We start from the raw sequence: 24,202 nt of genomic DNA, 5'->3' as shown, positions 1-24,202 counted from the left end.
TCGAACAAGTAATCTCCTAAATAAAAATGGCTACTCCTCCATCAGTGAACTCCCTCCTGGAGAGGATTGTTGCTAGCCAAGAAAAGGCTGAAGAGAAACACCAGGAGACTCTCAATAGGTTAGGTGGATCACTAGATAACCATTCCCACCGTCACAGAGTTGTACAACCCTACCAGGAAGGCGAGGACACGTTCCTCATCAACTTAAGAATGTTTAGCAATCCAATTTAAGAGGAATGATAATCCTAAAACATGCTATTTGGCCACATTACTCAAAGGAGAATTACATTGGGCATCTGGAACTGCAATGCCGCTGGAAACACCACCTTAAATGAGATCAAAAGAGACCTCTTAGCTAAAGCGGGATAGACCAAGCCTTTGTTTCAAAGGAAGTTACGGGCTACGCACCTACTACCTAATGAACCCCCATGGAATTGGCTGGTTGGGGTGGAAGATCTAACCAGAGGTATTTGAAGAGATATTAGAAGCCTTGACCATGGAAGCATTTGCCAATGCACTGCCTACCTCTCTGCCACCAGCTGTACTGCAGAGTTGTTAACCCACTCTAGACATAGCCATTCAAATTGCCCAGGCTGATGCAGAGGCGTTATAATTCTTTAAACAATATCTACTAAAAACACCCCGAACCTCAGAGAGAAACTAAACGTCCCTTCATGGAACCCCTTAAAAGTGGAGAATTGGCGACCCAGGTTCTCCCGAGGAAAATGAATGAGGGATTAAGAAAAATGGCTATCCTCCCTACTGTAAAAACCCAAGGAATACAGCAAACTGGCTGGCATAAAAATTAAAACTTTTCCACCCGTCCAACCTACCTGTTTCCTTAGTGGGTAAAAAGGGAACTTTGCCAAAGTCTGTCGAAAGAATGAAGCCAAGGAACCCATGGAAATTGGGGGGTTGGATGTGGAGGAATGAAAATAATGGGAGGAGGTCCAGGGGGAACTCAGGGAGGAACCCAATGTTCTAGTGTGCGCCACCAGGTCCTTCCAAGTCCGAGAGCAGGCTCATGTAAATCAAACCTGGACCAATGCCCTGATAGATTCAGGGAGCAGACAGACAGCTGACATTATCTGTCGAAGCACCCCAGTCTTGGAGAAGGCTATAAATATCAAATGTGTTCTAGGAGATGCGGAAATATACCCCAAAATAACACTCATCATGGAGATACAGGGGTGCCCATTCTGTTAAAGGTAGCAGCCCACCATGGACCTCCGAAGGAGGGAATTATTGGTACTGATTTACTACAATTTCCCAAACTACTTCACCCCCCTTCTCATGGCTCGACCAAGGACATATACTCCCCCTTGTTAGCCTGGGAGGAGTTTCCAGAAGATAACTTGGATGCCTCATGTAAGTGGAAAAAGGCATCCAAGACTGCTAGAGGTGGACTTAAAGCCAACAATGGGTGTATATGATGAATCCAGATAACCCTTATGAGACTATAGAAGTGAGCCTGCTAAGATTGACACCCCCTAGGGGACAGGCCAAGTGGGATCCCACTGGGGATCACCACCCTCTCGGGATTTGAGATTCCCAGCTAGGGATATCATTAATTTTCCCTTTTCTCAAAGTCCCAATACTTCTGTTGGCTACATGTGTTTGAACGTGTGTAATGACTTGAAACTTCCTTTTGGACTGGCTAATGTGGTTTCTGACTCTCTGTGTAAAAGGGACTCATTTGGAGTTAGATGAAGCTGGAGCGGCCACCCTCTTGTAGAGGGAGAGATACAGGGGCACTCTGCATTGAAGCAAGAGAGAGAAGCCCGTGGAACCAGAGAGGGGTGTCAGCCTCCTCCTGGGAATTGTGGCTGGACAAGAAGAGAGTATGGCAGGGGTGGCAAGGAAAGCCACAGCCGAGCCTGCTGAACAAACAAAAACTAGCTGGTGTTGGAGCCGAAAGCACTCAGCCCAATGGAGCAATACTGGACAGTGACAGCCGTAGAAGCGTAGAACCAGCTTAGAAAGACCCCAAACCCAGGGCCCAGCAGAAGGCCGGTTGGAGTTAAGGACAAGCTCTGCCCAGTACGCAACACCTGGAGGAAACCAAAGAGGACACACCTCACCAGCAAAACTTCCTAACTCTCCCTCCGAGTTCCAATCCAGGAACAGGGATAGGTGGTAACTCTAGGGGACAGGGAGAAGGGAAGATGGGCCAACAAAGACCCAAGACAAGGAGCGAGGCCCCAGACTCCAGGGTGGGGAAGAAGACATGAAAGCCAAAAGTAGGGTATGCGACCTGAGACCCATGGTGGGGAAGAAGAGATGAAACCCAAGGACGGGGTAAGAAACCCGGGACCCTAAGGAAGGCTAGAAAAAACGAAATCCAAAGTGGGGATAGGGTCCCAAATCCCAGGGTGGGGGAAAAGAGATGAAACCTCCAGGCAGGGTGCTAAACCTGAGTTCCAAAGGTGAGGTAAAAGAAATTAAATCCCAAGGCAGGCTGACAGACTGGCAACCCCAAGACAGGGTGAGAGAAACCAGGCCCCAAGACAGGGCGTAAGAGACATTTATTGGACTGATTCGAACAATACAGGAGAGAAAAGCTGGGAGATTCTATCAACCTCCTGGCTCACCCTTTTCACATGGGCAAGGAACCTCCACTGAAAAAGACATACAACGCTGGTGGGAGGAGTGGGGTCAGAAACCAACCACCAGTCACTTGCTTAAGTGGTAAGTCCATGTGCATTTTTGTTGAGTTTATATGATTCTTTTCTAAGTGGTAGGGACAGTACTCAAGTAGCATACGATTCCGGACAGAGGACTTTCTTATTTGCAACGAACATCCTGACAAGCATCCTTTTTTACATGTGTCTTTCTATAATAGGTTCAAGCACCTTAGAGACAGGCAGCAGGCTTCGGATGATTTAAATAAAGAAAACTTTAAACACATCCCTGGGTTCTGATCTACCAAACACCTCAAATTTCTTGGCATACGAAAAAATTGTGTTTCCTCAACTTTGAACTGGGTAATCCATATTTGAGATCATCAAGCCTGTCACAGCCATAGAAGAAAAAATGCTGCACATTAAAAAATAATATACATATGCACACTTTGTGGAAAAGCTGAGATGTTCCTTGAATACATTGGGCCTCATTACGAGGTGGGCGGTAAGGGATTATAATCCCTTACCGCCCTACTATGAGTTCCCTTTGCGGGTCCACCCTTAATGCCTGGTTTTTCCAGGCGTTAAGGACAGGACCTGCAAAGGGACTGTGGAGCTAATAACGGTACCGCAATTTGCGGTACCATTATTAGCGCCTTTCCCATTCCCATTGAGCCCTATGGGTGCTCAAATGGGAATGGGGAAGGGCCCTGTTGAATGGGGAATTACCGGTCCCGCCAACCTTGGAATGGACCGGTAATTGCTCCATTCCCCAGGGCGGAGTCGGAACGAGTTTGGAGGCAGCCATGGCGCTAATAGCGCCATGGATGCCTCCAACCTCTTAATGAGGCCCATTCACACAAAAAACAGCTTAATGTCAGCTAGCCTAAGATTTCTTGTGCTGCTGTCAAAATTAATTTAACATTCTCAATTTGTTTTATGTATCTACTAGCAAAAAGTACCCGTTCTTCCGAACGGGTTCTGTAGACAGACATGACAACACTCTCATCAATTTGCTTATTGCTTGATGTTTCTTGCACTCTTAAGTAAACTGCCCTGAGAATGGGTGTGTGTGGCTGGCTGACATACCCCAGAGTAGATGTTGGGGGGAGGCGAAGGGTTGGTGTGCTGCTGCCTACTGGGACCTACTGTGCGCTCTCCCCACCTGTTGCCTCACCCTGTTGTGGTGCAGATTGTTGCACTGCATTGCAGTGCAAATCTCCCTGAAACTGTGCATTCTAGTGTTGAGGACCAGTTCTTCTACAACCACATTGAAGTTTCGCCGATTTTAGGCAACCATCTCATATGTGAAGGAGCTGAAATCCGGAGAAAGCGGTGGGGTGTCCAAATGTTATGTAGCCAGTAATGTCCGGAGGGTCCCAACAGGTAACTATGCAAAATGTTGTGCAGATTGGTGAAACGGAGTGGAACTGTATAAGGAACAACACTTTGCCAAGCCACAAACCCACAAACAAATGTTTCGTTTTACTGAAATACGGGGAACGTGTTGGGGTGTCCAAATGTCATGTAGCCAGTATTGTCCAGAGGGTCTTAACAGGTAAATAAGCAACATTTGGTGCAGATTGGTGAAACAGTTTGGCATTGTATAAGGAACAACACTTCACCAAGCCACAAACACAGCCACAAACCCACACATTTTCACTTGATTAATATACTGGCACAACATACCCATTCTCCGAACGGGTTCTGTGGACAGACATGAGATCACTCTCATCAGTTCTTGAAAATCAATGATCCTGTAGGTCGCTGTTCCGATTTGCTTATGGCTTGTTGTGCTTTAGACTCTGAAGTTAGCTGCACTACAAATGGGCATATGTGGCTAGCTGACATACCCCAGAGCAGATGTTGGGGATAGGCGAAAGTTGGTGTGCTGCTCCATACTGGGACCTGCTGTGCTCTCTCCCCACCTGCTGCCTCACCATTGTATGGTGCAGTTTGTTGCAGTGCTTTGCAGTGCAATGTCCCAGAAACTGTGCATCCTAGGGTTGGGAACAGGGCCTTCTACGACCACATTGATGTTTTGCCAATTTCCGGCAACCGTCTCATGAATGAAGGTGCTGAAATCCGGGGAAAGAGGTGTGGGGGTCCAAATGTTCTATAGCCAGTAATATCCGTAGGGTCCTAACAGGTAACTATGCAAAATGTTGTGCAGATTGGTTAAACGGTGTGGAATTGTATAAGGAACAACACTTAGCTAAGCCACAAACCCACAAACAAAGTTTGAGTTTTGCTGGAGTCCGGGGAAAGGTGTGGGGTATCCAAATGTCATGTAGCCAGTAATATCCAGAGAGTCCTAACAGGTAACTATGCAAAATCTGGTACAGATTGCTGAAACAGTGTGGAATTGTATAAGGAACAATGCTTCTCCAAGCCACAAACCCACAAATGTGCACTTTTGCTGAAATCCGGGGAACGGGGTGGGGTGTCAAAATGTCATGCAGCCAGTATTGTCGAGAGGGTCCTAACAGGTAAGTATGCAACATTTGATGCAGATTGGGGAAAATCGTATGGAATTGCATAAGGAAAAACTCTTCACCAAGCCACAAACACAGCCACAAACCCACACATTTTCACTTTGATAAATATACTGGCAGAATGTACCCATTCACTGAATGGTTTCTGTGGCCCGACATGACAGCACTCTCATCAGTTATTGAAAATCAATGTTCCTTTAGGTCGCTTTTCCGATTCGGTAATCGCTTGATGTGATTTGTATGCTGAGGTTAACTGCACTGAGAATGGGTGTGTGTGGCTGGCTGACATACGCCAGAGCAGACGTTTTGGATAGGCAGAAGTTGGTGTGATGCTGCATACTGGGACCTACTGTGCTCTCTCCTCACCTGTTGCATCACCCTGGCGTGGTGCTGTTCATTGTGGTGCATTGTGGTGCAACTGTCCCAGAAACCGTGCATTCTAGGATTGAGGACCAGTCCTTCAACGACCACATCAATGTTTTGCCGATTTCAGGCAACGGTCTCATGTGTGAAGGTGTTGAAATATGGGCTAAGGGGTGATGGGTCCAAATAATCTGTAGTCAGTAATGTCTGGAGGGTTCTAACAGCTAACTATCCAAAATATAGTGCAGATTGGTGAAACGGTGTGGAATTGTATGTGGAACAATGCTTCACCAAACTACAAACCCACAAACAAATTTAGAGTTTTGCTGGAATCCGGGGAAAGGGTGGTGTGTGAAAATGTCATGCAGCTGGTATTGTCCGGGTGTACTAACAGGTAACTATGCAAGAGTAGCTGCAGATTGGTGAATCGGTTTGGAATTGTATAAGGAACAATGCTTCGCCAAGCAACAAACCCACACATTTTGACTTTTGCTGAAATCTGGGAAACGGGATGGGGTGTCCAAGTAGCCAGTATTGTCTGGAGGGTCCTAACAGGTAACTATGCAAAATTTGGTGTAGATTGGTGAAACAGTGTGGAATTGTATAAGGAACAAGATTTCGCCAAGCCACAAACCCACACATTTTCACTTTTACAAATATAGATAGAAGATGCAAGGGATTTACAAACTGCAAACCGTCTGTCAGAGAGCAATTATAAAAGCCTATTTCACTATTGATTGTGGTTCCAGTTTAGTCCATTACATGTTCAATCTATTGCAGGTCCATTGGTCCATTGCTTTTACTATCTTTTGCACAGTTCAGAATACTGTATTTATTCATTAGTTGGATAATGTTAAGAAAGACTTGAAAACACTTGAACTCTATTATGAAGGTCATTATTTTGAGGAAGCCCAGAGCTCAATACGAAGGTGATCGGGACGCTCGAAGATTCAATCCCTATAGAAAGGGAAAGCAGAAAGATGCTATCCAAATGGGCTCATTCACAATTGGCCAATAAATCTGTTGGGGCTGAGCATCTAACATGGACCAGGTAATTATCGCAAAGGATTATGGTTTACTAAAGAGAGATTTAATTTACTCCAGAACGAAAGGGTTATGGCAAAGTGGAAAGTAAACATATACACCAACATTAACCATTCCATTTGAAAGACCTACTCCAGGCCAAGTCTAATCTTTGCATTCTGCAACTTGGCCATGGAGGAATGTTTAAGTCCATTCTGGCCTAGTAGATCAAAACATTATATTATGAGGCGATATGCCCCGATGTGGCAGGCTGTCCCTGTAGGTAACGGCCCACCACCCAAGTTAAGGGCTAGAGTGCAGCGAGGGTCCCTTAATGAATGTATCAATGCCGTTACCTACAGGGTCGTCTTGCCACCGAGGAGCATATCGCCCAGCTCTCGAATAATTGCCTACACGGGTGATAATGGTGTCTTTTTTCTTATTTTATAAATAAAATTAAACTTACCTTGACATCACGGACGTGCAGTGCTGGTGTGCTGGAAGTCCGTTTTCAATGTCAATGACGGTGACATCATCAGCACTGAAAACGAACTTCCAGCAAAACCAGCACTGCGCGTCTGTGCTGTAAAGGTAAGTTTCTTCCTGTGCAAATTAAAAAAAGTCACCATTAGCACCCATGTAGGAAACTACACGGGTGCTAAGCTGAGGGGGAAGGAGGCGCGGGCATGTGAAGAGAGCGCTGGCTAACCATGGTGGTCAGAATGCAGGCTTGGACTTTAGAATACAGCCTGCGTTCCGAGCATCCCCACTGGTTAGCACCGCATCCCAGGCTGCTAATATTATCTAAAGCACATAAACATAGTCGCCATTACTGAAAAACATGGTTTGTCAGGATGTAGACCTGTTATTTATTTTAATTATTTCTTTAATTTTTGCATTTGTTATACGCCCAAACCCTGAGGTATCACTGCGTAGTTACAGACATCTTAAAAAGTTACATACGATATACATACAAGCAATAGAGCAATAAAATTACATTTGAAAATTACATAAAACATCTATACAGGTTTGCTAAACTGAATATTTAGGAGGACGGTACTAGCGGACGCATATGCCTAATGGTGTAAAGTATAGACCTCACAAAGTTTTGGTATGTAACCATCACGTTAACATATATCGAACAACAATGTTTTTAGTAGTTTTTGAAGCATTGAAAGCAATCTTCATTTTTAATGTTTAATGGGAGGGTATTTCTGTATCTCTGCGTCTTATGTTGGTTACTCGTACACCGCGTCTTGGACCCTTATGCAGTTTCTTAAAATAACATTGATGATGAAACTGAGCAATCGTGTTTACGCAATGACACTAATAAACCAATTCACTATTAGCTCAATTCATATATAAATAACATTGTTTGCAATTATGATGAGCAGATGCCGAAATATTAGGATGAGAAAGGATGCAGTATGGTCTAACATTTATTAGACATTTGTAGTTTTTAACCTTCAGATTTTTAGTAATGACTTCAAGCAGTTGAAATGTGCCCTTAGGTATACAGTCTGAACTTGATTATGTTAAATGTGTTCAATTAAATAATTTTGAATTATTTTATTAAAAACTGTATGTTGCATTTATGCAACATAATTTTCTTTCTCCGAAAAAAGTACTTGTCATGACTTGACAAGCTCCTGTTGTTCCAATTTTGTCCATTCCATTTACTCTCTATGATACAGTACAGAACAGTGCATTCGCTATCTATTGGAGTTCTGTAATGGCAGGTGAGTTCATCGTATGCCCCGCCTATTGTTCTTCCAGTTAGGTCCATTGTATTCTAGGCTGATGGCAATGTCCTTGAAATGTATAGAAACAAAGGGCTCTTGCCTATGCTGTGTGTTATATTACCTACCTAGAGACCCTGATCAAATCGACAGGTCATCTGCATGAGAATAAACATTAAAATGATACACGAGCTCTGCACCAAAGCTTCCTCCTGTTGTTTTTTTGTTTGTTGCCAGAGTCCTTGGAGGAGGCAGCTCATAAGATTTCAGAGGTGAAATGAATGGTGCGTGCACTGTGTCAATGACTCATTAGTGTACCGTGCATTGCACAGTATTTGTGAGCAGGAACTTGAGAGTCTCTCTTACCTGTTATGAAATCTCCCTTAGAAGGCTTGGCCCAGTCCAGGATGATGAAGGAATGGCAGCCTTCCACTGCCACCACAGTGAGGTTGTAGGAGATGTTCTGGGGCGGCAGGAGATTGTCAGCCAGCCCTGATGGAATGAGGTCTTGCAGGCTCTCCACTTGGAAGTGGTCCAGTGCATCGTTCAGGGAGCACGGGGCCTGGGGGTCCTTGCTGATATAGCTCACGTAAGGCGCTGAAAGAGGAGTAAAACGAGAACATGATTAAGCTAAGGACCTCTATCTTCGTCCTGAATTCCCATAAGGAATCATTGTAGGCTCCGCCCACTAGAGCATTTAAGAAATTCTTCCACATTTGCATATTACAACAATCAAACAAATCCCTGCCAAAAGTACACTCAAAATGAATGAGTGTGTTTCTGCCTTGCCACCGCCAATGCTTTCACAGATATTTTTCTGGTTTCTGAACTGATCCAATGTATCTATTGTGAAGATTCAATTCAAATATCAAATATATGGTATCAGGTAATAATATCGCCATATATATGGTCGCCGTAAATAATATCGCTGGGAAAATGTTGTGGCGATATTATTTGGGCGACCATATATATGAGGACAGGGGCAAAAAAAAAAGTAAACATTGATAAAAAAAAAAAAAAGAAAAAAAAAGGTTTGGGGATTGCGGGGGTGTCCCCCGCATGTTCCAGGCAATAATGTCGCCACAAAAAACGGCCATTTTTCGGCGATATTTTTGCATGGCAAGATTTTTGAGGCGACATTATTACATGGAACCTCAGGAAGGGTATCAGGTAATAATATCGCCATATATATGGTCGCTGTAAATAATATCGCCGGGAAAATGTTGTGGCGATATTATTTGGGTGACCATATATATGGCGACAGGGGCAAAAAAAAAAAAATTTGTAAAATGTAAAAAAAAAAAAAAAAAGTTTGGGGGTTGCGGGGATGTCCCCCGCATGTTCCATGCAATAATGTCGCCACTAAAAAAACACCATTTTTCAGCGATATTTTTGCATGCCGAGATTTTTGTGGCGACATTATTACATAGAACCAAATATATACTATGGCTGAAAATTCTACACAATATATAGAACCGAAAATGTGATAGAAACACTTCAGATCATTTTTACATTTTTTAATTTGTGTATCATACAGTTAAGCAAACAACCTTTTACACATAACATCATAAAGAACATCTCTCAAATCAGATCAACCGCCTAAAAAAAAAAAGTAAAAAATATGATGCACGCACATTCGAGCTACAAGCATTCGAAATATACCACAGTTTGGTGAGAAAGACAATCAGTCCCTCATGGGAACCAGACCAGACATTATAGGCACTGGCGTAACAGGGGCCCCCGCAGCCCCTGCGGTGCGGGGGGGCCCACGGGGTGGGGGGCCCTGCCAGCACATGTCCTGGGAGGGGGCCCCAGTTAAAAAAATATATATATATTTTTTTTCTAAAAAAAAAAGTTTCTTTTGAAATTCACTCTGCATTCATAAAGAACATTTCTGTAACAGAAATCATTCCTTTATAAAGGCAGAGTGACTACAAAAATAAACTTTCTTTTTGAAGTCCGAGGTCCCCCGTACCCCATGACATGGAAGACCCTAGGATGGAGGGCTCCATGTCATGGGGAGGGGGGGAGCCCTATGCCCTCAAAAAGAAATTGTTTGTTTTTGAAGTCACTCAGCCATCATAAAGAAATTATTTTGGTTAAGATTCGGTCCTTAACTGAAATAATTTCTTAATGAAGTTATAGTGACTTAAAAAAGAAACATTGGGGCTCATTCTGACCATGCCGGTCCGGAAACAATGGTGCTGGTAAGCTTACAGGCACTGTTGTTTCCGGACCGGCATATTACAGGTCTGCCTGGTGGGGCTGCCGTGCCCGACAGGTCTGACCCTGCCAGGCACAGCAGCCACGGTAGGCAGACCTGTCATGGAAGCACCGGCACCGTTAACAATGGTGCAGGTGCTTCGATGTCCCCATTCCCGTGGAGTCTGGGGATTAACGAAATTACTGGCACCTGATTTCCCAGCCGCCGGACTTGAAATAGCATGGTGGCACCGGGAAGTCGGGCGCTAGTAATTTTTTACGGGTCCGGCGGCAACCCGCTGGTAGCACCGGCACGGTTACTGCTGGACCTGTAATGAGCCCCAATTTCTTTTTGAAGTAATAGGGCTCCCCTCAACTCCATGACGTGTGCGTGTGTGAGTCTATGGTGAAAGGGTGCACACTCAAATGTATAGCTGGCTGCCTGTGTGTGTATGGTGAAAGGGTGCACACTTAAATGTATGGGTAGCTGTGTGGGTGTGCCTGCATGGTGAAAGGGTGCACACTTAAATGTATAGGTGGCTGCCTGTGTATGGTAAAAGGGTGCACACTTAAATGTATGGATGACTGGGTGTGTATATGGTGAATGGTGTGTGTGCTTGTGTACAGGGGCACAACAAAACCTTCATTTCGGGGGGCTAACCCTTCAAATGTTGGGAGAGGCGCTAACCTCACATGCGGTGGGGAGGGGGAAACTTATTTGTGTGGGCGCATCAAATTATTTACGCATTTTAATGAGGCTATTCTAGTGCAGATTCAATGTTACAATCAGTTAACTCTCTCCTTTCAGTCTCCTGTTCCCTCTCTACCCTTCCAATCACTCCCCTGGCATGCAAGTACTAAACCCACATCACAATTTCAATTGCCTAAATAATGTGGCATTTGAATGCAGGTACTAACAGTGAAATGCTTTAAGTTGGTAATTGCTGGGTTCTGGTTAACAGCAAAAACCAGGTGCTGTTTAACATCTGTGTCCTGTTCGGTCCGGCAACTGCTCTAAAGGTTAGCCAGGTTGAGTCAATATAGCCCAAAATGTCAGGGGGGGGTAGTGCTGAAGCCCAGTCAACTCAATGGTGTTGCGCTACTACTTGTGTTTAATGCCTTGCTTACTCCTAGCCCTATTCTTCCTCGTCCCAGTACTCATGTATGAGGCAGTATGTGTGTGTGAGACACTCTGCCTCATACACAAGTACTGGGAAGAGGTAGAGGTACATGGAGGTAATGCCTGATTTAGCTACCTGTAATCTTCATCACTCCTAGTCCCACTGTTCCTCATCCCAGTACTTACCTATGAGACAAGGAGCCTCATAAGTAAGCTCTGGGACAAGGAAGAGGGACGCAGAGGTAATTCTGGGCCAAGGAGCTGATTGTGGAGGTTGGGGTAGTGGGTGGGAGGGAGAGGGGATGTGTGGGGGGCGGTATTGTGTGATAAATCATAATGGTTGTCCATATCCAGGCTAAGCAGACATGATATGTGGCATTAGTGGCTAGAGAGGCATTTTGATGCAGCCAGTCTAGTCATTCCTCAGTTTGGTATGACTTTCTTTTAACTGGACATTTCTGATAAAGCAGTCCTGCTAACTTTAATTACCTGGCTAGATTGGCATTTGGGTGCTGCCAGTCTAGCCATTTCTTACTGCGGCATTGTATATTTTTCTGGGCATCTGTGATAAAATGATATGATGTGATTCAAGTCATTTATAACGCGCCTGTACACAAGTGTACACAAGGGAGGGATGATAGAGGGAGGACAAGACAAACGATCTCACTAGGCCTTGTGTCATTGCGAGAACGAGAAGTGCAAGGGAAAAGGGAGGGGGGAAGTGCAAGTGAGAGGGGAGGGGAAAACAGGGCAGCAATGCTCTGAGTAAGTGCAGCCAAGGCAGAGCGGCTATTGGTTGTGCAAGGAGAACAAGGGACTGCAGGGTTACAGTTACAGCCCCTAAGTGCATGGTAGGCCCAGAGGCAGTGCAAGGGTGACTGATCAAGAAAGAGCCTGGACTCAAAGAGAATCTGAGGGTAGCCAAGCAGCCAGTGGGTACAGCAGACAGGTAGGTCAGCAGGGGGGGAGAGAGAGCGAAAGCAGAGGGGAAGAGGAAAGTTTTTAGCTGCTTCCGAAACTTCAGGTTGTCCGCCTTAAATTTGAGATTGGGGCATTGAGGCCATTCCAGGGGGAGGCACCAGCAGAGGAGAGAGGTCTACTCCCACTCTCTGCCTGGAGAAATGTCTAAGCCTTAGAGAGTTGGAGGTAGCTGAGTGAACGGCTAGAGAAAGAACGTATTTTGGAAGAGAGCATTGGATTTAGTGTGGGCACTGGCCCCAGAAAGCCTTGTGGGCAATGCAAAGGTTCTTGAACTTGATCCTTGCGTCCAGTGGAGAGATTTCAGGGCTGGAGAAATACAATCCCAGGGCTTGAGGCCAAGGCTAAATCTTGCAGTCCTGTTCTGGATTATTTGCAGATGACGAAGACTAGAGGAAGACAGATTGAGAAAGTGGCTGTTGCAGTAGTCCAGCCTAGAGACAGTGGGCTTCTGGTGGAGAGTGAGAAAGGGAAGATTGCCTTTGAGGAGGAGCAGCTGGTAGTGGGACTTCTTGGTGATGTTCGAGATGTTAGGAGAGAAAGAGAGTGTGGCGTTGAAGATGACACCAATGTTTTTTGCCTCGCAGGAAGGCAAAGGAAGAGGGCCCAAGGTGGTCTGCTATAGTGAGAGAGGAAACGCAGAGGCAAGGGTCCCAATGAGAAGGATCTCTGTCTTACTGGCATTAAGGCAGAGATCGTTGGAGGTGCACCAATCCTGAATCGTGGATAGACAGTCAGGAATGAACAAGAGAGGAGAGGAGGCTGAGGGGAGCCTGAAGGAAAGCCGAGTCATCCGCAGAACACTGAAAGTTAGAGGAGAAGGTAGAGATCAGGGAGGCCAAAGTGGCCAAGTAGAGGTTGAAAAACTAGCGTGAGAGGATAGAGCCCTGGGGAATGCCACAGGTAGAGAGAGGTGGCAGAGAGAATGGGACCACAATGGACCTGGGAGCAGAGTGGCGGTCCAAGTGGAAGTAGGTCAGTCACTCTAGGGTCTGATCCGTGATTCCCAGGTTCTCAGAGTCGATTGATCAGGATGGCGAAGTTGACCCTGTCGAAAGCAGAGGAGAGATGAAGGATGAGAACAGAAGGAATGCTGGAATCAAGGTTAGAGAGCAGCACGGGTGTTAAGGAGTGCAGTTTCCATGCCTCTAGCAGCTCTGAAGCCAGACTGATGGTCATGGAGACAACCAACAGATTCAGTGTGGAGAGTAAGCTGGGAGATGGCAAGCTTTTCCAAGAGTTTGCTCAGGAAAGGGGTGATGGAGATTGAGCGATAGTTTTCCAGGCAGGTAGGATCAGTAGACGGCTTCTTGAGGAGTGGGTGCACAAGGGAGTGCTTAAAGGGAGAGGGGAACATTGCAGTGGCGAAAGAGTGATTACAGAAATCGACCAAGGCTGGAGCGAAGGTGTCAATATGGGCTTTGATGGTTCTGGAGGAGCAGCGGAGCACCTGTTTGGATGACACTTTCATAGATCGGACTTGTCTAGAAACCTCGTCAGGTGTTGTCGGAGAGAAAGAGGAAAAAGGAGGAGGAGAGGTAGAGATGCCAAAAGGGGCCGAGAGAGGAAGAGGACATAGAGGACAGGATGTCCTGAGATTTAGCAGAGAAATGAGAGGCCAGAACTGTAAGAGGGCCTGGGAGGGAACAGGAGAGGTATAGACCACAACAGGATTGACCAGTTCCTTGCAGATTTTAAAGAGTTTGGCCGTGTTGTTCGAGGCTGCGGAGACGCATGCTTTAATGTGTGCTCTCTTCTTGATGAGTGTTATTGCTTTGACTGGCATTTTGCTGCAACCAGTCTAGGTATGTCTAAATGTGGCCTGGCATGCTTTACTATAATGTTATTACGTGTTTACACTGGTCTACATTGTGCAGCCAGTTGGACATGTTTTCATTGTGGCATGGCATTCTTAATAGCAAAGCATTAATGTTCCTGTGCACTGTTGGCGACTTGCATGTATTGGATTGTGTTACCCTACAAAACAATTGCAGACACTCTGGCTTTATAGCCAATTTATCTCAGAAAGTGTGCTGTATATTGCATTAAAACACACACATATATATATATATATATATATATATATATATATATCTTTTTCCTAGTGCAGTGTGCGGCATACCCCTTCAGCAGCACGTTCATGCGTATTGCGCAAGCGTGACAATCTAGGCTGGCCCAGAGTGTGGCGTGACCCGTGATTTGTTGCCGAGTTGGGGGGGCCCCCTCAGCATGGTTCGCAGGGGGGCCCCCACATTTTGTGTTACGCCACTGATTATAGGGTCCCATAGAGCAACTGCGGGGTGGTAGGGGGGTCAAATCCTGATGCCCTAAGGGCCCTTCTATGCAGCACAACCAGTGCATTGCAGTTTGTCAAGAGATGTCGTACTGTCTCCACCTCACCATTGAGCCGACAGCCTCTATCCCCCTAGGAATTTTAGACCATGGACCGACAATTTCAAAGGTGCTTACTGCATTAAATTTGAGACGGAGATAGTCCCATACGATGGAATTCCCGAGAAAGTTGCTGATGTAAGCAGGCGCCAATTGTCTTTCACGGATATAGGGGAAGAAAACAGCTGCTGTGGACTTGGCAGCCAGGGTAACAACCATTTGCTCACGTTTAAGAGAGACCAATTTCTCTCTCATTACATGTTTAAACTACTAGGAACTCAGGCAACATTTTGTGTCATGGTTTAGCTCTTCTGCGAAATAACAAACTGTAAACAACCTTATGCAATTTAGTCAGGTTCACCCGGAAATAATCTCTAAAAATCATTAGCGGCCTGAGTGGAACTTTGGAATCCTTTGAACCAATAAGCATCCAGATTTTCTCATCAATATTGACCAGTGTAGGCCTGGATCCTTTTGCCTCACAGGATTCTATGTCCTAATCCGTTTCCTCTCCCTCATTGCACCCTCCCCCAGGAGAGTAGCATCAGGGAGGTTTCCATTACTAATTTCCCAGCCTGATTAAAATAGGCCTATTGGATCTGAACTGATGCAGCGAGCACAGAGCTCTTTTGACTGGGCTTCCTTCTGGGCCCTTTATTGCATTTTGATTCTGTGGCTTTGCTAGAAGGTGTGCTTTGCAGTGCTATTGTCAAATAAGGGATGCCCAGCTTGGGGGAATTTCATCTGAAACGACCCTTTGATTTATCCAATTCCAAATCTTCATGAAAAGTGCTAATGTTGCAATGTTAACTTTAGGGGCATATTTTACCGATATGTTCAGGGGTGAAACTATGATAAGAATATCAAACTTGCAATATGGTTAACTGGTGTAACTTGGATAATTTAGCTACATAATAATGGTCTCTTTACACTTATTTCTAAAAAATGTGCAAATCCAAAGCTACTATATTATCCAATAGCAGATATCAGATTTCCAGCCAGTCTTGCAGTTTTTTCGCTCTCTTACAAAATAATGAAGTTTAATTTTCCCAGCAGAAACTCAGGTCTAGGAGTAGATGATTTGCATGGGGACGTGGGCCTGGAGCCCATGACTAGTGGATAGCTTGGCATTGGATAGCTTAATAAATCTGCAGTGAAGGGGACCACAGTCTGGCAAATGGTGAACTATTGCTAAGTGGCCCCCAGCTGTTCAAGAATACATTTATAAGACACATGGTCACTGACAGGCATCATGTCACTAAAAGGGTAGAAAGAGTAAATCAGTGTGGACAAAGAAAAATAACAAGAGCTAGAACTATGATCCAGGCAGTGAATGAACCCGCTGGACCATGCACTGTAAGTATGTGGCCTCCAATACAGACATGGTGGAAACAATACAAATCCATAGTGTATTAAACAATGTTGGGTCAGAAAGTGTAAATGTATCCTTTATAAAGGTGGGGTCCAATTTAGCAACGACTCAGTGAAGAAGACATAACACCTCTCGAGTGTGCTGCCATCATATAAAGGCCTGCATTGAGGTATTCTTATAGATTTTCTTTTTTCTCAACCAGGCAGGAATGTCCATGGTCTGGACATCAGAATGTTCTTATCTTTGCTGTTCCCTGCATAGGTGGTGACTTTGAATGCCTGAGAACGGGTTGACCTATTTAGACCTCAGTTCCTTCAGGTGATATTGGGAGATGAGAGAAGAAGTGATCCCGCAGTTAGTTTGGCGGGACTGGTGTGCTGGCAGTATGATGTTTCATGTTTGGATGTTTTAGACATGGAAACCATGGAGTATGCATTAGCTCGGGCCCATCCCAGAAATGAGCGACTGTATGGGATGTATTGGCCAGGCCAACATTGTTTCCTTCTTAGGTGAGTCTGTCCTTAAGGGATGTTCCTTTGTTCTTGGTGCAGACCACCATCTTGGAAGACGACATCAAACACATGGTTGGTTGCCAATATGAATGCCTGGGCAAGGAATACAAAGTCAAAGATTTTCGGTCTGGCTCCTCCACTTGGGAAGATATTGTATCCCGAGGCAGCTTTAGATTGTCAGACATGCCCATACAAGTCTGGCAAAAGGAAGGCCCTAACTGCTCTGTGAGTAGGACACCCTGACTAGGACACCTGCTCAATCCCAAGGATCTGTACAGTTCTCATATTTCCATATTCAGTCCAGGAATCCATCCTTAAAGGCAACATTTGTTGTTGCTTGTGGAGGTAAGCTTGCTTACCAGTAAAGGATTCTGACTACAATCCTTGCTGCCTGATGACCCAATCATGTGAAGTATACAGAATGTTGGATGGGCACCAAATTCTCCATGGCCGCCTACCATTTTCATTAAGGCAACAGTAATCAACCACCATGCCAAGGCTGAAATGCAGTGAAATGCAGTTGTGCCAGGTCAGGCACAACTGGGGACTCTGCACCACTAACACACGACAATGCGGTCAGGCCCAGAAACGGACACACACTGGCGATTACACACCAAGGTCTGGGCCGCCGCAAACCCAGCAAGTGGTTCACTACTCCACAGGCTGTATTTTACAATACACAGACGCACACAATAATTGGACCTCCTGAAAAAGAAATTAAACAGTTAATAGGTAACGGAGGAAAGCTACCATCAAAAGTCTGTGCCCTAACTATAAACTCCACACTTTTCTGGTTAAAGTGGAACAAGAGAGGATTGGAACGGCACAACAAAGGCTTGAGATAGAAATTTCCAAGACGCAAGCAGTACACTCCCAGATTAATTTAACATTTCAGAAGGGCACAAAAATCCCTTGATAGCAAGGTGCTGTAGAGCAGTAAGCCAAAATACTCTATGAAGCATAACCCAAGAGTGTCCCCAGTGGCAACAGAAAACATGACACACACATTAACACTAATCCCTTAATAAATAGAAGGTAAATCTAGTCCAAACACAGTCTCGTAGCACGTGACCTATAATTGGAGAACACTGGGGATTCATTAGAAGCAAATACAGATAGGACACCTAATGTACTCCCTAGACAGACGCGTAGACATGAGGCGCCACACAAGGCCAAATACAAAGGGGTTGCGTGGCCTCATGGCCTGAGAATGAGGGATGGTAACTATTTTAATTGGAATAGGAACAGCCAATGGGCCTCTCGTCCCCTACTCTAAGTTTGGCTCATATCTTGACAACCTGCCAAGGGTCCAAGGTTGTGAAGCAGAGACCCAACCTTTCAGAACCCTTAGTGTTATGCCGCCATCAGCTAATGTTCCAACCAACACTTGTCATGAAGATGATGCATTTCACCCTTTATTAATATAGTGGCTGTTCCAGGTGGAGCCAACCTGGAACAGCCACTATATTAATAAAGGGTGAAATGCAGATGTGTGTAACCCAATGAAAAATGTAACCCCTAAACATTCTGTATGTAGCCAACCCCACTAACCTATCCCTATTCCCTGTAGTTTTTATAAACTGATATTATGTTATGATGTCCTTGATGATGAATTTGTAGTACTTAAGCCATTGTTTTTTATTAACCTACTGAGAGCGGCAAGAGTACAATGCTTGAATGCTATCCCTGCTTTGTTCTGATGTGAATAATGCTGGGTTTTTCTGTGCACTTTGTCTACTCCATCATTCAGTCTGGTTTGGATCGACTCCGATTCCTCAGGGTCTACTTAAGCAATAAGCCCTGAGCCGCGGGCATTACCGAGTCAGGTAATGCCCCGGGGCCATAGTTATAATGAAGCCCTGGGGCAATACTTGACTCGGTAATGCCCCAGCGGGGAGGTGCTTATTGCTATTAGTACCCCGGTCCGCAAGACAGGGGTAGTAATAGCATTCTTTTTCTGTTCCAAAATGCTGCAGCGTTTTGGAACAGAACAAAATAATGGCCATTGGGCAAGGGAAAACAGAAGTGTTCCCAGTGTGTTTCCTCCCGAAAAAGGAGAAAAAGAAGGTAAGTGGGGTTGGTAGGGCAGGGAGGGGATTGTTTGCAGAGGAGGGGGAAGGAAGGAAGAAAACACTTACCTGAATCCCCGCCGGGGGGGGGGGGGGGGTTGGCAGCCTCCAGCCATGTGGAGGCTTGCAGCAGGGATTGCCCCATTTCGAGCCTCCTCATTGGCCAGGTACTGTCACGCTCCCCGCCGGGAACACAGGAAAGGAATCCCGGTCGGGTAAAGCCCCCGTAAGGGCCAATCAGATTGTTTGTTACATTGTGATTGACCCTCGCCAGGTACTAATTGGGATTTTTGGCCACCTTAACACTTGTCTCACAGCAGCATTTTTATTTTCAGGTGATACAAACTTGCAATTGGAAAGTGACCTAACCTGTCTTTCCCAAACGAATGCTTTAGAATCCCTCATAAAGCATTTACCATCTTTGGCTGGCACGCTGATCAGTCAAAGGAGTGGTGCATCTGCCAGTCAGTCTTTCATATACAAAGGGTACAGGGAGTAAATTCAAAGTTAGGAATCAGTCCAAATAAAGGTTTGGTCCGGTCCATAAAGCGCAGATCAAGTAACCATTTAGTGACAGCTCATCGCTGCTGGCACCCACTCCAGATCCCGGGTGAAAACCCTCACAAATATCGCAGCCCAAGGAGAGGAGATGCAACCCTATCAATGCACACAAGCTCAGTCCATTGGTGCAAGTGTTTGTAGAAGGAAATGTTGAAAGGAGTGTAGAGGTGATTGGAGGATGGTAAAATTTTGGAGCAGAAGAGGAAGTAGAATAGAGTAAGGAGCTTAGAGCGCACGAGGTTGGAGAGAATGAGGAGCTTGCTAAGAAAGAGATTGGAGAGGACAGGGAAAGTTCATCAGAGGAGGAGTGAAACATCAGGGGGTTTGTGACAGCCAAAAGCACGTAGCATGAGTGAGACATTAGAAGGAATTTGGTGATAGCCAAATGGATAAAGTAGAAGTAAGATATCAAAAGGAGGTTGGAGGACTGAACATCATGAGGAGTTTTGTGAAAGCCAAAAGGAGTTGTTTGGAGCGCAACATCAGCAGGGGGTTGGTGACACCAACAAAGAGGTGGTAGGAGTGAGACATCAGGAGAAGTTTGGTGAAATTCAAAAGTAAGTGGTAGGAGTGAGACACAAGGGGACAGTTACAAGGCAGTGCAGGGATAGTCACGAGGCAACAGGAACGAGTAATCCCCTCATCTGAAGTGATGGAATGGAGGACTGAGCATGTGGTATGCTCTAAGTGACACCCAGACGTTCAAGTTTGTGGCGGTACACGAGAAAGGTGGAAGCTGCGGCATGAGCAGATGATCATGAGCATGGAAATTAGTTCAATGGAGAGAGATGTATTTGTGACGGAATTGGAGTTTGGGTGCTTTGACACATGCATGCTTGTGAAATTCGAAATTTCCATAATTTAGGGAAATGGTTCATGAATAAAGTATTTTGGTATTTACGAGTGGGCGGGTATTTGTTGTGCTGTGCAATGCTGTTTGTATTGAAGTCACTGGCCCTCATTACAACCCTGGCGGTAGCCGTGCCTGTTAAAAACAGGCACGGCTGCTGCTGGAGTTGCATTTTTTCCATTGTCCAGAAATGGGCAATTACCAGGTCATTACGGCCTTGCTCGACCCTGTATTTGCCCATTCCTGGGCGTCAGAAAAAATTCTTCCGGATGCACAGGCACCGTTATCAACAATGCCTGTGCACATGGGTGTAATTTTAGGGGGGGGGGTGTTTGTCCCCCCAAATTTCATAGCACACCATTGTATCCCCATTCATTTGGCTGGGGCACCTGTTCTTCAGAAGTCATGCCCCCCCCAACATTTTCAGCAAAGTTACTCCACTGCCTGTGCATCCGAAATGCTGTGCTCGCGGGTGCTTTTCATTCCGCCAGGTCAGACCTGGCAGAATGAAAGGCACCCGCAAGCACAACTCGGAGTTTGCCGGTCCTGATACAACGGTACCGGTACCAGTACCGTTGTATCCGGACCAGCAAACTCGTAATGAGGCCCACTGAGTTGAATTCAGTTTCTAAACACATTGCATACTTTCTTATCCATTCTACTCAGTTCTAATAGGAAAGTGTGCACTAGAAATAGACAACGGACTGCACCGACAATGCCTCTGTGAAACTCCAATTGACCACATGGCATAGAAAATCAACATTGAATTTATAATTTCATAACATAGGTGAAACAAATCTGACTAGCATAATATTGAAAGAAACAACATATACACATTTGCAGAAACATTGTAGTGAAGAACACATAAATAAGTTACCAGTAAATCTTTCTTTCCCAGCCATATCGAGGTTAGACAATGTGGCTGATTTAAAGGGTGTGACTTGTGGCGCCACTTCAGTCACTGAAGGTTCTGTAGTGACAACTTCCACACGTGGGGGAAGTGTAGTCTCAACTATTTCATAATCTGCAAGGGATAGAAAACAAATAATAATAATTTAGCATTTATATAGCACTACGAAACCTCAGGTATCTGAGCGCTGCTTTTATAAACAGTGTGGTGCTCATTTATTGACGGCGAAGAATGAAAGGCTGAGTTTGGCCCTGCGAGGATTCAAACCTGTGTCAGCAGAGCCTGCACAAGCGAGCGCTCTACTCGCTGTGCTATCGGGCAGGCTATCAAAAAAACTATGATTTCATCAAACTGAAACTAAGGTTTCTTCCACATGCTAACTTTTAATTTCATTTCATTTAGCTTTCTTTGGCAATAATATTAATATCCCATGAATATATCATATGGTAACAATGCAATTCTTCAGTTTATTAGTAAAGTATACAATATTAAAGCAACGGCATGCGTGTCCAACCATTTGCATCACAATGCCATCCGCCAGGTGTTGTTACATCTCATGAGCACTTGCTCCTACAGAACCAAGCCCGGTGAATGGAGGTTGCCAATGGCAGAACAATCTTAGTGTTTGATGATGATTTGCAGAGGTGCATGTGTGCCTGGAGTAGTGGAACACCATGTTCCCTGAGGGAAGGCTTCGGATAAGCAGGTTTTATGTCCGGGTTCTTTTGGCAAAGGCATAAGAAGCGCTGTAACGATTGTACAGCATTTGGGCAGTGGACACACAGAGGTGAGTACTAAGGTTTTCACACGTCCTACAGGTAAGGTACACAGCCTGGACCTGTTGTACAAAGATCTAGCATATTCCGGGAAGTGTAGTCCACTTTTCGTAACCAACCTCAGTCTTTAATAACCAGTACGCACGCGCCTGAGCAAAGCGTTGCCACTGCGTGATTACTTGATTGCGCACATAAATATTATGAGAACTCAATTTTCACCCGATTTTTAGACGTGCCATATGTGGTCATGGGATCCTCCCTTTGATGTCCAATAAGAATGGATTTCACATGACAGGATACAAGCCACATCTTGGGCTAAAACGTCTGTAGGTGCTTCTCGCTTCTAGCAAGTGCGGGTGACGACTTACCTTTATGCAGACAAGTACTCACATACATGTTCATCACACCCAGGTTGCCTCATATATTGCATGGCCCCTGCTCCCCAAAGCAAGCAGGATAAATGTGAAAGTGAAGAATCGGGCACTGGAAACCTTCTGTTTGCTCCTGGCTGCTGCTAAGATGGTGGTGAGGTGAAGGCCCAGTGCTCTCCGACATATCTCTAATGTCGGCGCAAGGCAACAAGCATTGAGGCAGCTGGCCGACCTTGCCGTCAACGGCAAGACGATGTCATGATCTCTGCTTCCAAAAGATCAGGACTTGCCCGACTCCCTTGGAAGCAGACCCATAACCCCGGTTCCGAGTGCCAGCCAGTCCCAATTGGGACCTTTTGGACCCTGTCCTGGCGCCAGTGGCACCAGGCTCATAAAGATGCCCAGTCCCAGCGCTGGAAGCGCCGGGCTCATAATGCTTGGGTGGACTTACCTGCAGCAGACCATGCTGCTTACTTACCTGCCAGTTGAACCCCTGATCCTCTTCTGTTTGGGACTACTTTTCCTGTTGGGTGGGGCAGGAGCCACTCCCTAGGTTCAGAACACTGGAACTCTTCTGGAAAGCAGGAACTCTTTTCTTACCTAGGCGTGGCTGTGGAAGGAGACACCTAAGCACTACAGGAGGCTATTTAAACCACACCCGATGGATGAATCTTGCTTTGTGTTATTCTGCATTCTCTGCAGCAGAACGCTCATCGTGTCTTCTGCTTCTGATCCTGGGCCTAAGGGAACAAAGGCTTACCATCCTGGAATCCAGTCTTCAGCAGCACCTGTAAAGACAAAGAAAGAACAGGTTAGCACTACGGTCTTCAGTGGCAGCGCATCTCTTACCTGGTCCATCGGCTGTCACCAACGCCTCGCGCTGCATTCCGGCATCTGAAAGACAAAGGCTTACCTACTCTTCGCATGCTCCGGAGGTCTTCGCACTGCATTCCGGCATCTGAAAGACAAAAGCTTACCAGCTCTTCGCACGCTCCGGAGGCCTTCGGCGCTGCATCCCGCATCTGAAAGACAAAAGAAGGTGCGTTTAAAGACATTGGGCAACTTTATTACTCACGTGCCATTACTCCTTCCCACGCCGAATCCAGTGGGTATTCCAGCACCCTTCAGCTTCTCTAAAGCTCCGAACTTGTACCTGCAAGATAAAAGGGACAGTTAGTGCGCATCGTGAAGCAGGCTACAAGTGCTTACTTACGTGCTTCCAGGCGCTTCTATTCCTCACGCGGGTTCGATCCTCAACTCTCATCAGCCCGCCATCCGCCATCGCCGGAACCCTGCAAAACAAGAGATATCATTACAAAAGACTTTTAAGACATTTGAATTGCCCAGAACTTACCGTTCGTGCAGTTAACGACGGACAGCAGTCTTCTGAGGTCAAGAGGCCTGCACCCTTATCCAGTGAAGAAACTGGTTACGGCACCCTGCCCCGAGGCAGATGGAGAGCTCGGCGTTCACTTACCTAAGGTGAGGGCGTTAACCTTTGGGGTTCTACAGGAGAAGAGAAAGGGAAGAGGAGAGAGGCACCCAATAACCCCAGTTCATTAATCCCATATTTTCTATCTGCAGACATCTTACTCTTCGAGTCAGACATACAGTGCACAGAGGTCCAGCCCAAAGAGCCAACCGTGTGTTACACATCACCTTTGAAGATACAGCATTCACCCAGTCAAGACTGGCGCCTCTGCGGGAATCAGGTGAGCGTTACAGACGACCAAAATAAAGGCCCAAGCAAATCGAGGGTTCCTTAACGTGGGCAGTTCTGCCGTTACTGGCAGGGTCAGCCCAATGCCGATCGACGTAAATTATGAAAAAAGAACATTGTACTTACCTTC

At 45.7% G+C, this 24,202-nt stretch overlaps 1 protein-coding gene across 1 annotated transcript in view; it reads right to left on the bottom strand.

Annotated features, from left to right (window-relative positions):
* FNDC1 (fibronectin type III domain containing 1) overlaps positions 1 to 24,202 on the bottom strand; it is a 962,270-nt gene that overhangs the window by 381,982 nt on the left and 556,086 nt on the right. Inside the window, exons 13-14 of the mRNA XM_069606705.1 lie at positions 21,173 to 21,319; positions 8,607 to 8,837 (exon numbers count right to left, since the gene is read on the bottom strand). Of these exons, the coding sequence (XP_069462806.1) occupies positions 8,607 to 8,837; positions 21,173 to 21,319 (378 nt within the window). The remainder of the gene's footprint in view (positions 1 to 8,606; positions 8,838 to 21,172; positions 21,320 to 24,202) is intronic.

This window comes from Ambystoma mexicanum, chromosome 4p (assembly GCF_040938575.1).
Source record: "Ambystoma mexicanum isolate Mex_15411 chromosome 4p, UKY_AmexF1_1, whole genome shotgun sequence".
NCBI classification, from domain to species: Eukaryota; Metazoa; Chordata; class Amphibia; order Caudata; family Ambystomatidae; genus Ambystoma; species Ambystoma mexicanum.
This window is presented reverse-complemented; position numbering and strand designations above follow the sequence as displayed.